We start from the raw sequence: 15,434 nt of genomic DNA on the forward strand, positions 1-15,434 counted from the left end.
GTCCTCTGTGTCTAGCTGAAATGATTTCAGAGCCTCTGGCTGGGCCAGGAAAGGCTGATCCATATTCCTGAGGCCTCATTGCTATTCTGCTGCTTCAGCTCATTAGTGCTTAGGTGCTACAAGAGCTTTGGAAGTTTCTGGGTGAGGCAGCTATTAGGGGAGGATTGAACACATCTTGTACAAGCCCCTGGCCTGGGAGAACTCACTAATTTACACTTATCGAGCGACAAGGTGCCCAGAGGCCACCTGAACCAAAAAAAACCCACCCCTGTCCTAGATACGGGCTCAGCCACCATCTGAAAAATAAAAGAAAAATTAAGCAAAATAAATAACCCTCAGCCCCAGAAAACTGGCTGCATCATCACACCCCCTGCTAATCCATTAGCCAGCCCTCCTCCGCACACGGCTCTTAGGAACAGTGTGAGCTCCAGCTCGGGAGCTCCTGGAGAGAACCACCAGAGAATGGAGGCACAGAACGGTTTGGGTTGGAAAGGACCTTAAAGATCATCCAATTCCAATCCCCTGCCATGGGCAGGGACATCTTCCATCAACCCAGTTTGCTCCAAGCCTTGTCCAAACTGGCCTTGGACACTTCCAGGGATGGGACAGCCACAGCTGTGCCAGGGCCTCTCCATCCTCACAGCCAAGAATTTCTTATGTGTATCAAACCTTTATTTTGCCCCTTTTCAGTTTGAACCTATTACTCCTTGTCCTACCACTACAAAGGACCAGTATGACCAGTACAAACACCTGCACTGTACTGGGGAGCACATTGGGGTCTGCCCTTCTGCTCCTGTTGCTCATAGGTAAGGCTTTGTTAAGGGGAACAAGGCTCCAGCCTACTTAGGCTAAGGACAAGGGAGCTATGGGAGAGTGACTCAGCTGGAACAGGGGTAGGGAGACATGAGAGGTGTGCTGTGTGACTGCAGCATGTCCACACCGTGGTGGATGCTGGTTGTTTGACTTGGGCTTGTTGTGCATTAAAACAATGTAAACTGATAACTGCTGGGAAAGGCCGGGTTTTTGGCCCATAAAGATAAATTTCTCTCCTTTGCACCTTCCTGGAGTCCCTGCATGGCTCATTATCACAGCATGCTCCCAGCACGTGTTCCCAGCACAGGGAAAGCTGTGGTCTCTTCATCTGAGGAGGTCTGAGCTGCTGCAGCCCTGATGGTCCCCATGCCCTCTGCCTCTGCTGGGTGTGCTGAGTTTTCCCTTCTCTGCAGCAGGAGCTGTGTCCTTCTCACCCAGGTTTGGGCACTGCCTGTTCACACCTCGTGACAGTCCCACGGGGGAGTCACCAGGCAGAAATAACCTCTTTTTGCCTCTGTTTGAGACAAATGGGGGGGAAAAAAAAACACCTTTTCTCCTAATAAGGGAACTCAAAGTGATGAATTTTCCACTTCTCCTGAAGTTCTTTCCTCGGAGGCACTGATGCATTTTTAATGGTCTCGATGTAGCTATTAAGCTGGTAATTGGAACAGAGCAGGCTCCAGCTCCCAGCAGGTCAGGCCCCCTCCAAGCGTGTCCCCACACCACAGGGCTGGGTGTTCCTGGGGTCCCTGCTCTCCCCAGCCCCATTTCCAGGCAAAGCATCGCCAGCAAGATCCCAGGGTTTGAGGGACCCGGTGTTTGATCCTGCCTGGAGAGGGCTGACAGGGAAAACACTTGGGGAGGGAGCTGTTTCCTCACTCCCAAACCTGCAGCTCCATCCTCCATGGGGACGAGCCCCCGGACCCCCTGCCCTAATCCCGGCCGTGCACCCCGAGGGAGGGCTGGGAGGTTCCCACAGGGGGGTGACAGCAGGCTGGGATGGAAAAGGGAATGCGCCGGTGGAGGCTCATCCTGCGGGTCCAGGCTGATCCCGCGGGTCCGGGCTCAATCCGCCAGGTCCCGGGGGATGCTCATCCCCGTGGGGTTGGTTTATCCTGCGGGTCCAGGCTCATCCCGTGGATCCAGGTTCATCCCGCTCGGTCCCGGGGGACGCTCATCCCCGTGGGGCTGGTTCATCCCCACGGATCCAGGTTCATCCCTGCGGATCCAGGCTGATCCCGCCAGGTCCCGGGGGATGCTCATCCCCGCGGATCCATGCTGATCCCGCTCGGTCCCAGTGGATGCTCATCCCCGCGGATCCAGGCTGATCCCGCTCGGTCCCAGTGGATGCTCATCCCCGCGGATCCAGGCTGATCCCGCTCGGTCCCAGTGGATGCTCATCCCCGCGGATCCAGGCCGATCCCGCTCGGTCCTGTCGGGTCCCGGAGGATGCTCATCCCGCGGATCCAGGCTGATCCCGTTCGGTCCCGGGGGATGCTCATCCCCACGGATCCAGGCTCATCCCGCAGATCCAGGCTGATCCCGCTCGGTCCCGGTCCCGGGCGCTGCCTCCCCCTCGCGGCCGCGGGCAGCGCTTGCTGTCCCGGGACCCTGGGCTCGAGGGGATCCCCGATCCATGATAAACCCCAAAACCCCAAACCCGTCAGAGCAGCAGAGCCCTGCACAGCCCCAGGCAGCGCTGCCGGGATCTCCCTCCTGGGATGCTGCTTTGGGGTTCCCCAGCCCCAAACTGGAACCAGCAGCCCTCCAGAGGTTCCTGCCACCCCAATCCCAGGGGGGCTGCTCCAGGGATCCCATCCCGAGGGTCAGAACTTGCACAGCCCCAAAAGCAGGAGCAGCATCACCCACAACACAAGGATCCCCCTCCAAGCTGCTGCCCCAAACACGCCCGAGCTGATGCTCAAACAGCAACAAGAGACAAAAGCAGCAGGGTTTTGAGGGTGAATTTTATTAGAATCAAGGATGGGGGTTGAGGGGTACAGACCATTCCCAAAAATACAAGGGGAGAGGGGCTTCCCATGCCAGCCAAAAATCCTCGCCCACCTTAAGCCAAGCTGGTTCTCCCCAGGGAACTGCCACTGCAGAGGGAACAAGGTGGGACAGGGAAGCAGGGAGGTGAAAAGGGATATTGGGGATTTGGACAGGTAAGACCTGTGTTGAATGAAGCAAAGGAGATGGCAGAGGGAGGTGTGGTGTGTTTGCCTCCTCAGCAAAGCCTCAGCTCATCCCCAGGGACCCAAGCCCACCCCAGAGCCATCTCCCCTGTGCTTGAAAGGACAGATGCTCCCTTATCCCAAAATACAGAAATCCAGACTTTCTCCAGGAGGAGAAATGCAGAAAAAAAATTATTAAGCATGCAAAAAAAATGTTTTTTTTAAAAAATGAACACCATTCCCCAAAGCACCATAAAAGGGTGAGCTAAATGAAGGGGAGAAGGGTTTAAACAAAGAGAGAAGGAAGAAAACCCAAAAGCTCAACTCAAAAAAAAATCCAAAGTAACCAACTACCAAAAATACAATTGTACATCTCAGCAGCAAAGCTGTGAAACCAAGCAGGTACAGGTGAGTGTTGGGTGGTTTGCAGAGCAGGATGAGGAGGAGGGAGACATGGAGAACATCAATCACTTCTTATTTTCCATCCAGAGGTGGGCTGGGGGATGAGAGTGGAACCAAAGCTGACCAGGGTTTGTGCAGCTCCAGCTGGGCTGGTTCCCCCAGGGTTTGTTGACTCAGGGATCAGAGGGATGGCACAGGGAAAAGTGTGGCTGTGTGATGCATGAAGGACTGAAAACCATTTGCCCCAAAGCAGCTTTGCCAGGAGCAGCTCGTGGGGATAAATGGTGTGGAACACCCCAGTTCCCAGGCAGGGAGTCCCCAGCACTGCATCAAACCCTGGACTGCAGGAGGGGGGATAATGAATTTAAGGGGACATCATTCTTCATTGAGGGGGACCCTGAACACTGGAAATTCACCCTGAAATCCAGACCTCCAGGGCATGAATTTCAGGAACAACATTTTTAAAAGATTCAGTTAAAAAATAGATGCATTTCTTTAAAAAAGAAAGAAAAAAAAAGTAATCTTAGGCCAGAGTGTTTTCTAATGACCCCTTCCCCACCTGCCCAAATTTAGCCAGAAAAATGTTATTATGCCAGATCTGCTGGCCACATAGACATCCACACATTCATCATTGATTTAAAAATATATAATATATATAGAGCACACATACACACACACAAATATATATTAGAAAAGAAAAAAAAAATCCTTCGGAAAAACTCAATTAAAAAAAAAAATAAAATCCACAGCCGGTGCGTTTATCTGTGATCATGTACAGTAGAAGCCAGAAACCTCTCCTGCTCCCCTGGCTCCTCAGGCTGGGAGCATGGGGAAACACATCAGGTTTTCACAGTGGATTTGTCAGCAGAGAAGGAACTGCTCCTCCCTCCTCCCACACAGAAGGGCTTTAATTTATAGCGAGTTAGATCAAACCTAGGGAACACGTTACAAAGTCCATTATATATAGACATCAAATGTACAACTGTGGCAGCCCCGGGCCAGTCACTGGGGTTTGGCTCTCACTGGGGCTGGGGACAGTTTGGGACACCAGTTCAGCCTCTGGAAGGAGCAGGTGTCACAGTGCAAGGTCTGCCATCAGCTCCAGGTTGGAAAGCAGAGGGAGCAGCGTCTTCTCAGGGAGCCAGGGATGCTGGAGGCAGCCAGGGCTGTGCAAGGCGATGCCCAGAGCAGGATGTGCCCTCCCAGGCAGTGGAGGGAGGAGAGGCAGCACTGGGGATGTGCTGTCTCTCCATCACCTTGTGCCCACGAGGGAAGGGATGGATGCTGGGTGAAGTCCCAGGTGTGGGCACAGCATGGGCTGCAGCTTGTGTCACAGTGGGCTCGTGGAAAAATGCCTTTCCTCCCCATCAAGGGAGCAGCACTGATTGAGGGAGAGAGATGCCCGAGCTGGTGCTGCCTCAAAAGGTCCTCAAGGTGTAGAGCCAGGCATCAAAACAGCCTCTGGTGTGAGCAGCAGCCCAGGGAGCCCCACAAGCCCCTAAAGCTGGGTGGGCTCCTGGGAGCAGAGAGTCAGGCACAGAGGGAAGGGAGTGAGACCCAACTCCAGGGAAGGGGCTTTGGGCAGGCAGGAGAGGCGTGGGAGAAGCACAGCAGCACTGGTTCTGTCTTCCCCTGGCAGCAAAGAAACACAGCCCCCTGTGCTGTGCACTGGGGAGGGGAGGTGGCCTCTGGCACCCTCTGCCTGCTCAGGCACTGCTCCTCTCCAGGGACCTCCTGAGCCTTCCGAGTCCTTGGCTTGGCTGGGAAGGTCTTGGCTTCAAAAGGCTCCTCCTGGAGGATTTTTTTTCCTCAGGGCAAAGACAAAAGAGATTTCAAGGCTGGATGGGGCCAGAGATGCCCCCAGGCCGGGGAGGTGCGATTTGTGATGATTTGTGATTTGTGCAAACCACCGTGAACTCGAGTCCTGGCTCGCTGTCCTGCGGGGAAGCCGGGATGGAGGGACTGCAGGAAGCTGGGAGCTGGGAGTTAGGAGTCTTCCCCGAGGATCTCTGTCACAAAGGAGGCCATGTCAGTCTCTTTGGTGTCGTGCAAGGTAAAGAAAGGATGTTCCTGCCAACGAGATCAAAGAAAGCGTCAGCTGACACCAAAGCCAAGCACAGCCCCCGGGGATGTCACACAGCTGGAGGTGGATTCCAACCTCCTCCCCAGACTCCCATGGACACCATTCTTCAGCTAAAAGATGACCTTTGGCATTCCCAGGTTCAGCCCCAGTGGGACTCTCCAAAAGCAGATAGGACAGAGGGAGAAAACACCTGGAAACCCTGACCTTAACACCCATGAAATCAGCACACCTTTCCACCTCTGACACACTACACCCATCCCACTCTGTGCCTGAAAAATCACCCATGTGCTGTCCCATCTCCCTGCTGGACCAGTGATTTGAGTTTCAAAATTGGGAATCAAGACCAGCAGAAACAGCTCTGCACTTACCATAAGTTCTAAATAGTTCATTCGCTCAGCTGGGTTCTTCCTTAAGCTGGAAGGAAAAAAAAAGAAAAAAACAGAAAGGCTGTAAGATCTTTTTGTTTTGCTGCACCTGATCTGTCATAGGGGATCTCCCCTTCCCACCCAACATGAAATGCATCCCTCTCTCCCCTTGGCTGAGCAGGTTTGAAGCACCAGCAAAGCAGCCAGGCAGGTAACTGGGGAAGGACAACTCAGTGTTTTGCCACAAAAAGCACAAGCCAAGCAGCTCTGCAGTCTGCCCCACACAGACCAGAACTGGGAAGGAGAGGTTATGGTTTCCCAGCACCTGCAGGGTGAGCTTGTCTTTGCCTGGCAGCTCCAGGCAGCACCCAGGGAGCAGGGGACACCCTGAGCAGAGCAACTTCCCACAAAACCACAAAGCAGCTTTCACCCAGAGGCTGCCAGGGCTTGGTTCTGGTTTCACTGCCACTTTGCCAGAAAGCACCAACAATTCAGCAGCAGTGACAGGAAAAGGGGAAGAGAAACCTCTGCACCTTGCAGCCAGCCTGGGTGAGTCAGGCTGAGAGCAAAACCAGTTTGGGCAGCACTTCCTGCCATGCTGAGCACCAGGTACAGCGAGGAGGGGAGAAACGGGCTCCCCAAAGGACACCAAACCCAGCCCTACAGACCAGGAGAGCCAGCAGTCCCTGCTGGAGCCTCACCACTGTGCTGTGAAGTCCACAAACTCCTTGGAGAAGCGTTCAGGGGGCAGCTGGGGCGAGGGCTCCTCCACCACCTGCTTGAGCTGCTGGAAGGGCGTCCCCCAGGACTCGTACGGGAAGCGCAGGATGGCCAGTTCAATCTGGGGATGGAGCAGGGATGTCAGACACACACCAAGCACAGCCCCTCCATGCTCTGCCAGCTCACATTCAAAGGAAAACCCTCTTTCCTTACAAACCATTTTCAATTTGGGTCACACCACTTTTTTTTTTTTTTTTTTTTTTAAATACAAAGACCCAGAGGCCAAAAATACTTCCTTTTGAGGCTGGTTCAGCATATTAATGCATTTACAGGAAGTCACAAAAGATATGTAAAATGGGATTATTTAAAAAGATAATAACAGCACAGAGTTTCTGCACTGGTTTGCAAAGTGCTCTGCTGGCCCTAAGGCAGCCTCTGGGCCTTGGGCTGGTACTGCATGAGCTAAACACACAAAAAATCCACAAACCCAAGAAAAATTAAGTGCTGGAAAGTCATTTTGCCAAAACCACCTCAATTACTGGGTTCTTCCTACAAGTCACCTCTGCTCCATCCCTCATTTAAGCAGGAAAAAGTCTGTCACAGCTCCTGGGCAGTCTCCTCATTCCAAGATCGGTTCCTGCCTCAAAATGGGCAACAGAACCTTGAGAGCTGCCTGGTAGGGTGTGATGGGATGGGAGCAATAACAAACCTGAAAGGGCAGAGCCTGGGACAGAGCCCAGTGTCCCTCCCTGCCTCTGGCTCAGCTCAGGGGAGCTCAGCTCCTGCTGCTGCAAAACTGAATGAAGCCACCAGCCCAGGAAGGGTTGGAACAGCCCTGCAACTCAATGGCCCATAAACTGTCTGGTCTGAAATCAATCCACCCCTTCAAAAAGAAAATAAAATAAAAAGCCCCAGGAAGCCAGCTCAGGAGGAAGACACAAGAAGGAACCAAACATGCTGGGGCTGCATTCAGCTGCAGGCTGGCCAGCTTTCAGCAAGGTCCTCTCTCCCTTCCAGCTTTGGAAAAGTTTGGATGGGAGTCTCCCATCCCACAGCTTCCTGCAGCTCAGAGCTGATGACATTTCCAGGCAGCCAGACCAGCCCTGCACTGGCATGGGGACACCAGGGACAGGGGCTTGGGTTTGGCACTGTGGATGAGACCATGCTGGGGAAGAAGGAATATTTGCCAGGACACAGCATGCACAAACGCTGGGATGCAGCCCCCAAAAACAAAAGCCAAAAGGCTAAGAGGGTGCAGGAAAAATTCCTGACAATAATTCACCCTCAGAGAGAGTCTCCTGGAAAGCAGGAGCTGCTTCTCAGGCAGCATCCCTTGGAGCCACCAGCTGGGATTTCCTTTGATGGCGCCAGAGGATCTCAGCTCCTTTCTGCAAGATGTTTCTTGCAGGAGGCAGATAAACCATCCCAAGCAGCTGCAATTTTGGAACTGAAAGCATTTCCCCTTCCTGTTGGCTGCTCTGATCTACCCCACAGGCAGGATTTGCTGCAAACCACACACAGCAGCTCTCACTGCAGCAGGACTGGAATCCCCTGCAAGGCTCTGCTGACATGGGGGGCTGAAATAGGAAAGCTGCAGCAAACTCTGCCCCTCTGACCCCCCCTCAGACAGCAGGCAGGGAGCTGCAGGGCAATTAAAAGCCAGACTCTTGAATGCTCAGCATGGATACTCATTGTCATCCTGATATTGTCTGCTGGGAGCCTGAATTCCCTGGGTAATTACCCTGATTGCCCTGAGCTGTCAGGCTCCAACTGAGTCCAGCTTGATGGGCACTCAGAGCAGGAGTACAGCCCCCCCTGCCCAAACCCCATCCCAGCCCCAGGGCTGCAGACACAGATCCCAGCCCTTGGTGTTACCATTGTGATCCCAAGGCTCCAGACATCTGACTTCACGTTGTAGCCCTTCTGGTTCAGCTCTGGGTTTATTCTTTCTGGCTGTAACAGCAAAATGGGAGATGTTACCACTCCTGCTTTCCCCACAGAGCAAATCCCTGGCTCCAGAAGCCAGGCTGGGTGGATTTCCCTGCCTCTGAGGTTAAACCTAGCTCTGATGAAAGCCACATCTTGCTCCACACAACTCACATCAACTCTCCCTCTTTGCAGCAGAGGGAGATTGCATGATCCCTGCCTCAGGAGCACACACTTCCCACATGGAGCCACAGACAGCAAAGGGAAATTCATCCTGACTTGAGGATGAAACTAAATATTGCCAAGAAAAGCCTCAGTACTTTCTATCCAACAAAGAGCAGTGCCACAACCAGCAGCAGCCAGTTTTGTATCCTTCTGCAAATGGAAGGGGCAGAGGGAGAGTCACTGTGGGATTAACACAGAGCTGAGCTTAAAGGGAGGCTCTGCTGAGTCAGGCAGACCAGAGCACTCTGAGTGGCTTTTATCTCAGGGTGGAGGTGGAACAGACTGATTTCTAAGCAGCAGCCTCTCACAGGCAGGGCTGAGGCTGCACAGGGTTGCACTTACAGCCATGTAGGGTTTGCAGCCAGCATCCATGGTCTTGGCAACAGAGTCCACCAAGTAACCGCTGATGCCGAAGTCGCACATCTTCACGTGCCCCTCCTTGTTGATCAGCACGTTGGAAGGCTTCACGTCTAAGAGGAAATGCAAGAGGGTAAATTGGGTATTTGAAGGGGTATGGAAGAGTCTGAGACAAAACAGGCAATTTCCTGCAGGTCTGGAAGGGACAGGCAGGCCCCAACACAAGGGGAGGGAGACAAAACCCCACCAGTCTAATTGCAATAAAAGTCATTCACAGGTAAACTACAACCCTGTCCTTCAGGGAGAACAAGTCCCCTCTCCAACCAGGCAGGTCAAAAGGTAGAAATAAAACTGAGGAGTTTATCCCCAGCTCCTTAGGAGAGATTTATGTGCCCAGCATAGCCCTAAAAGCACAGCTCTACCAAACCTCCACAACAGTTTGTCTTGTGCACATCCTGATCTGTCCACAACTACACAAGGGACTTTAGCAGGATGGAGAGCAAGACCTGGGTGTTACAATTCCCATCTGTGATTTTATAAGGTCTCCTTCAGCCCTCAGTTTGCCTAAAATACTCAGCCAGGAGGATTTGGGGATTTTATCTCCAAGAGCTGCCTTCAAGGCACTTCTGCACTCCAACAGGGACAGAAATGCTCATAAAATACAGGTAGTGAGGAATTCTGTTGTTACATTCAACCCTTCATCTGGAAAGGAGGAAGAGAACAACATCCTGAAAAATGGGAAGCATCTCAGAACAAGCATCTAGAGCTGTTCACAGTCCTAAGCATCAGCAGATTCCACTTCAGGCCTCCCAGAGGGACACAGCACATCCACAAAGGAGCCTCCCCTAGGTTATTTCAATATTGCATCTCCAGCCACACTCCACCAACCCCATCCAGCATTTACCTCTATGGATTACAGAGAGTTTACTGTGCAGGTGCTCCAGAGCTCGTACAATCTGGGGACAAAGAGAGTGAGAAAGCCCCCATCAGTCACAGGCAGCAGCAGCCTCTCACTGCAAACACACCACAGGCCCCAGGAGAGCCCTCCAGCAGGCTCAGGGCACGCACAAACCCACCCAAGAACCCAAGAGCCACTCACAGACACAGCCATTTTCCCCAAAATGTCTTCAGGGATGGTTTTCTTCTTCTCCAGTACTTTCTTGTAGAATTTATCTAGGGAGGTGTCCATGAGTTCCATGCAGATCCACACATCACCCTGCAGATGGAGAGAAAGCAGCTGAGAGGGAATTCCCTGGAAATCTGAGGGAGGTAAGGAGCTGGGCTGAAGAACACAGAGGTGTTTGGGGACAGTTTGGTGCCATCCCAGAGCCCCAGGTGCCCCCAGGCACCCACCAGGTCAGTACCTCACGGAAGAGGGCTCCGTAGAAAGTGACTGTGTAGAAGCAGTCAACTGTCCTCATGGAGATGTCCAGGTCCATCAGCAACCTCTTCTGCTCCTGGGTGTTCACAGTGGCTCGAATCCTCTGAGACAAGGATGAAAGAAGAAGGGTTTGGTGTAGGTGGGGTAATCATCATCCCCCAGCCTGATTCAGGACCTGCAGTTCTAAAGTCAGGGGTGTTTTATCCTGATTTTGCAGCAGCACCCAGGAGGACACACCCAAATTGCCTTTGCCAGACAGAACCTCAATGAATGCCAAACCCTTGGCAAGCTCTGCAGGGGATGCAGGGCCAGGTCAGCACTCTGACACCCCAGCCTTGCACTGCAGGCACCAATCCTGGATTTCCAAGCCTGTTATCAACCCCACCGTGCCCAGCCAGTATCAGCAGGAACACCACAGGCTGCCAAGCCCAGATAATCCCATCCCCATTTTGCCACAACCAGTGGAGCTCAGCAGTTGCTCTGCTCCCTTGGAGGTGTCCCTGCTGCTCCCAGAGCCCCTCAGGTGTCCTCCCTCACCTTCACAGCCATGATGGTGTCGCTCTGCGCGTGCCGGACCTTCTCCACCACGCCGTACGCCCCACGGCCCAGCTCTGAAATGGCCACCAGGTCATCAGCTTCCACCTCGAAGTTCTTCAGGGAGAGAGGACAAAATGACATCAGGGACAAGCACAGTGATCATCAGCAGCACTTCCAGCTCACTCCTGCAGAGCATTTCAAACAGGGTAGCTACAAGAGTCCAGAGGCACCATGCTCTGAGAGGATGGGGGTATTTTTGGCTCTGTTGAATCACAGCCCAAACCCTCTCACCTCACACTCACCAGGGTTCATTTAATTCCCCCTATGCAGCTGGAGATCAGGAGTTTCATCCTTTAAGCCCAGGGAACGTTGCCACTAGAAAGGGCACCAAAGGTTGGTGCCTCTCTGCCTGCAGGGGATTACCCACACAAGGGTATTTCTGCAGTTGCTGAACTATTTGCAGGATTTTAACAGCTCCTGTGCCAACATGGGCAGCATTGAGGAGCCTCCACCACAGCTCCTGTGTGCAGCCCGGGATCCCTCACCTCTCCCCACATCCCAAAAATCATCAGTCACAAATACACCTAGTAACACCTAGTAACATGTACATCCTACAACATCTAATAACACGTGCAAAGCCTCTCTTAGGATGCACACAGCAACTCCATTCCTAATTATCAGTGAGTCCAAACAGCTTTTACCCACTTTCAATACACTCTCCTACCACCAAAAAGCTGCCAGCAAGGTAAAACCTGAGTTAACACCAAGAAAACAACTACCTAAGTGTTGCTTCAAGCTGGGGAAAAAAAACCACAGCCAGTGCTCAGCCCAGTGAGTGCCTGACACAGCAGGGAGCCAGCGAGCTCCTGCACAACCCACAACCAAGTTTCCCTGAAGAAATGTTCCCCTGTAATTGCTGGCTGTGCTGGGCAGGGCACGAAGAGTGAGACAGGGGCTATTTTTGGACACTGCATTCATCTCTCCTAATAAGTCACAGGCCTCCTTTTAGCCAGGCTTTATCCAGCCTCCAGTTTTCCTCCGGTCTCAGGGAATGAAAATAATACCAGGATGCCAAAGTGCCCCAGTGGCCACAAAGGCAGCGAGGGTGGGAAACAAGCACGGCACAGCTCCGGATGCGGAGCTACGCCCTGAGCAGGGAGAGAGGAAACGAACTCTGGCGTGGAGGAGCCAGGCTGGGAGATGGGGCTGCCAGGCTCCTGGCCAGCACTGGCCCCTCAGCACTGGCCACAGCAGCCAGCAGGTCTGCTGGACCTTCCTGCCAGCCCTGGCTCTGCTGGTCCCAGCCAGATGTGGCTGCTGGTCCCAGCCAGATGTGGCTGCTGGTCCCAGGCAGATGTGGCAGGCAGGGCTGTGCCTGAGCTCAGCACTCAGCTATGCTCTGCCCAGCACAGGAAGGTGCCGGCCCTTTCCTGGGCAGGACGTGGATCCTGAAATCCTCATTTTAGGATCAGAGCAGGGCTGAGGGGACAGGGCTGACCTCCCAGCACAGGCAGCTGGCAGAGGAGCAGTGCAGGCTCACAGGGGCCTCCAGGAAGGATCTGGTGGTGCTTTTCAGACATGTGCTCTGCAGTTGTTCCAGCTTATTGTGTTTTTCCTTTCCTGGCATTTGCCCCGAGGCTTCCCCAGAAGCTGGCGGTTCCCAGCACGCTCCAGGAACCAGCACTGCCCTGCCCAGCAACAAGAGGTGATGGATGCACCCACGGAGCCAGTGCTTCCCTCCCAGGACAATGGGATGCAGGGCATGGCCTGTGCACATCCCATGGACCCGAGGTCACCACCCACCTCCACTCCTGAAGCTGGACTTCTGCCCAAGTCCTCTTCTCCATCATGTCACTCCAAACCCTTCCTGCAAATGCTGGAGCAGGCAAGGAAGTGACTCTAGAGTTCTCCCTAAGCTGCAGCACTGTCCCCTTGCACACACAGTGCCCAGGCTGTCACACAAAGCATCTCTCCCAGAAAACAGCTCAGGCAGCAGGATTGCTGCCTGGACCCAGCCAAAGCTTCCTCTCCTCAGCCCTAATCCTTGCACTGAGGCCAAGGGACCCACATCCCATCAGCCAAGCCACCTCCCAGCCTGGAAGGGTCTAGATATAGGGCTGATCCAATGCAGGGTATTTTTAGCTCGTTTGCAAACAGTTTCTGCAGCCCCAACAGAGCTCATAACAAGAGAATGAAATAAAAGAGAGACAGTAGCTATTTCTAGCAGTGTTTTTCATCAGGTCACTAGGAAAGACTTTGGAGAACCAGTGAGAAGCTCTGTGCCCAGCTTCTCCTGAGCCTCAAGCAGCAACACAGAGCTGTGGGTAGGCAGGATAAAGCGACTTTGTTAGGGGCAGTCTGAGAGCTTGGTGAGGCCACCCTCATTTAGGACAGATGGGTTGGACCATCCTAGAATGGTTTAGACTGAAAGCTGTACCCCATGAGGCTGCACTCCTGATCTGACAGGCTGCAAGGCACAATCCACAGAGCTCTCCATGCCCAGGGAAAACCAAACTGGAAGCAAGCAAAAACAGAAACCCCATTGACACGTACCTTATCTCCGATGGTAATGAACGTCCTGGAGTCCAAGTTCCTCGGGGGCCTGCAAGAAAAGAGAGTCAGGAGAAAGCCCAACTTCACTCACCCTCTAGAGCCAGGTTTCACATTCCTTGGAGCACTTTCAGCTGCTGCTTTCCCCCCAAGCCTCGTTGTAGGTTCCAACCAGCCCCCTCCAAACACCCACAAACGCTTTAAATCGTGCCAGTAACACCTCACCCCACACCCAGGAGGCACAGGGAGAACCCCAGGGAGTCAGCCAGGTGAGACATGCACCAAACCACCAGGCTGTGAAACCATTCCTGCTCAGGAGAGGAGCCTGAGGAGCCGAGATGAGACGTTTTTGTGGCAGAGCAGCTCAGCTGTCATGTTTTGACAGGCAGGTGTTGTAACAGCGCAGCCACGTAGCCCGAAACGCACGCGAGGGAACAACAGGTAATTCCTCCCCTGTGAGTCATTTGTGTACACTCTGCTGCCTGTTCCAGGCAGGCAGAGCAGGCAGCACTTTGGTGTCACCCTTTGCACAACACCAGGCAGGTGAAAGTTGTCCTTTATGGTTTTTTTCCTTATTGCTGCCCACTTCCCATTCTGGGCAGCTCGGTACTTTTAGAGCCACCATGAGAGTTCTGCCTCTTGTGCCTGGGCTCTCCCCATCCCCTGGGAGTTTCTAAGAGCAGAGATTGCACAACTGGTTTAGTCTCAATTCCCATCAGAGCAGCCTCCAGCTTCAAGGAAGTACTTTGGGCTCTGAGCAAAAGCCTTGTACTGCGCAAATATTTGCACTGCAGCTTGAAAAGCAGGGAGAAAAGGAGCTGTGGACAGCTTGCACCAGCCTCTGGGCATGCAAAGCCCTGAAGACTCCAGCATGAGGCCTTCTCCAGGGGAAATTCAAACTCTGGCAGGAGCAGAGACAAATGTGCCCGTGGGGGAAGGAGGTGGCTGTCACACACAGGGCAGGGCTGTGCGAGGCTGCACAGCATCAGTGGGGCAGCTCCCCTGCCTCTCCTTTCTACCGTTTTCAGCAGTGATATTTCTCTTCTGGGCACTTCACTGCACTCCTGGAGCTGGCAGAGTTCTCTAGAACAGGTTTCTGGAGCAAACAAGGCTCAGCAGCAATGCAGCCCCAAGTGTTTTGGAAGAGCACCATGGAAAGTGGAATTTTATCCGTCTGCTCTTTGTCAAACCAAGCACTGCTACCCTGGGCTCTCCCCCATGGCATAACAAGCATCAGCAGCTCGAAGCAAACAGGGCAGGGAGAAATTCCAGTGCCCTGAGATACTGCTGGGCACTGGCCCCAGCTCCAAACAGCACAACAGTGCAAGATGTCTGTGTCCTCCTTTTAGCAGGGTGAGGAGATGCAAACAACTCAAACACAACCTGATACTCAGGTTGTGTAAAGCGCTCCCCTTTGTGCCTCTGGCTTCTGTCATGGTCCAGCTCTTCTTCCCTCTTCCTCCCTCAGGCAGATTCACCCTCTCTACCACATCTCTGCCCTTTGACACTGGCAGAGCCATGGCAGAGCTCCCCAGAAGATTCTGAGTCTTTGCCTTTAGGACATTTCCTATCAAGCAGGTACCTCGCTGTGCACATGTCTGCACACACATGTGCAATTCTTCCTCATCACCCACGAGCTACAGCTTAAGAGAAAAGAATAACTATGCTTCACAGGCCATTCCTCTCAAGGAAGTGCCAAATGCAGCTCTGGAGAACCTCTTCAAGCAGCAGAGATACTTACGTTGTGTTGGCAATGGGTGGTTTGATGGGGACACATGTTATCCTCAGATCCCTCTTCTTCTTGCCTTTCACTGGAAGAGAAGATGCACACATCAGCAAATGGATTTTTGCTTTTTTCCTTCAAGCATCCTCTTCCCAGCAGGGAATGCAGGGCTTGGACC

General features: G+C 53.2%; 1 protein-coding gene across 2 annotated transcripts in view; it reads right to left on the minus strand.

Moving 5' to 3' along the window:
* Nucleotides 1-2,760: 2,760 nt before the first annotated feature.
* MAP2K3 (mitogen-activated protein kinase kinase 3) overlaps nucleotides 2,761-15,434 on the minus strand; it is a 29,318-nt gene continuing 16,644 nt past the window's right edge. For both annotated transcript variants that reach the window (XM_033074379.1, XM_033074380.2), the window contains exons 3-13: nucleotides 15,275-15,344; nucleotides 13,537-13,585; nucleotides 10,984-11,097; nucleotides 10,430-10,549; nucleotides 10,165-10,281; nucleotides 9,970-10,021; nucleotides 9,051-9,178; nucleotides 8,433-8,510; nucleotides 6,539-6,678; nucleotides 5,841-5,886; nucleotides 2,761-5,459 (exon numbers count right to left, since the gene is read on the minus strand). In XM_033074379.1, coding sequence (XP_032930270.1) covers nucleotides 5,376-5,459; nucleotides 5,841-5,886; nucleotides 6,539-6,678; nucleotides 8,433-8,510; nucleotides 9,051-9,178; nucleotides 9,970-10,021; nucleotides 10,165-10,281; nucleotides 10,430-10,549; nucleotides 10,984-11,097; nucleotides 13,537-13,585; nucleotides 15,275-15,344 — 998 coding nt within the window. In that variant the 3' untranslated portion in view covers nucleotides 2,761-5,375. The remainder of the gene's footprint in view (nucleotides 5,460-5,840; nucleotides 5,887-6,538; nucleotides 6,679-8,432; nucleotides 8,511-9,050; nucleotides 9,179-9,969; nucleotides 10,022-10,164; nucleotides 10,282-10,429; nucleotides 10,550-10,983; nucleotides 11,098-13,536; nucleotides 13,586-15,274; nucleotides 15,345-15,434) is intronic.

This window comes from Catharus ustulatus, chromosome 16, assembly GCF_009819885.2.
Source record: "Catharus ustulatus isolate bCatUst1 chromosome 16, bCatUst1.pri.v2, whole genome shotgun sequence".
In the NCBI taxonomy this organism is placed as follows: Eukaryota; Metazoa; Chordata; class Aves; order Passeriformes; family Turdidae; genus Catharus; species Catharus ustulatus.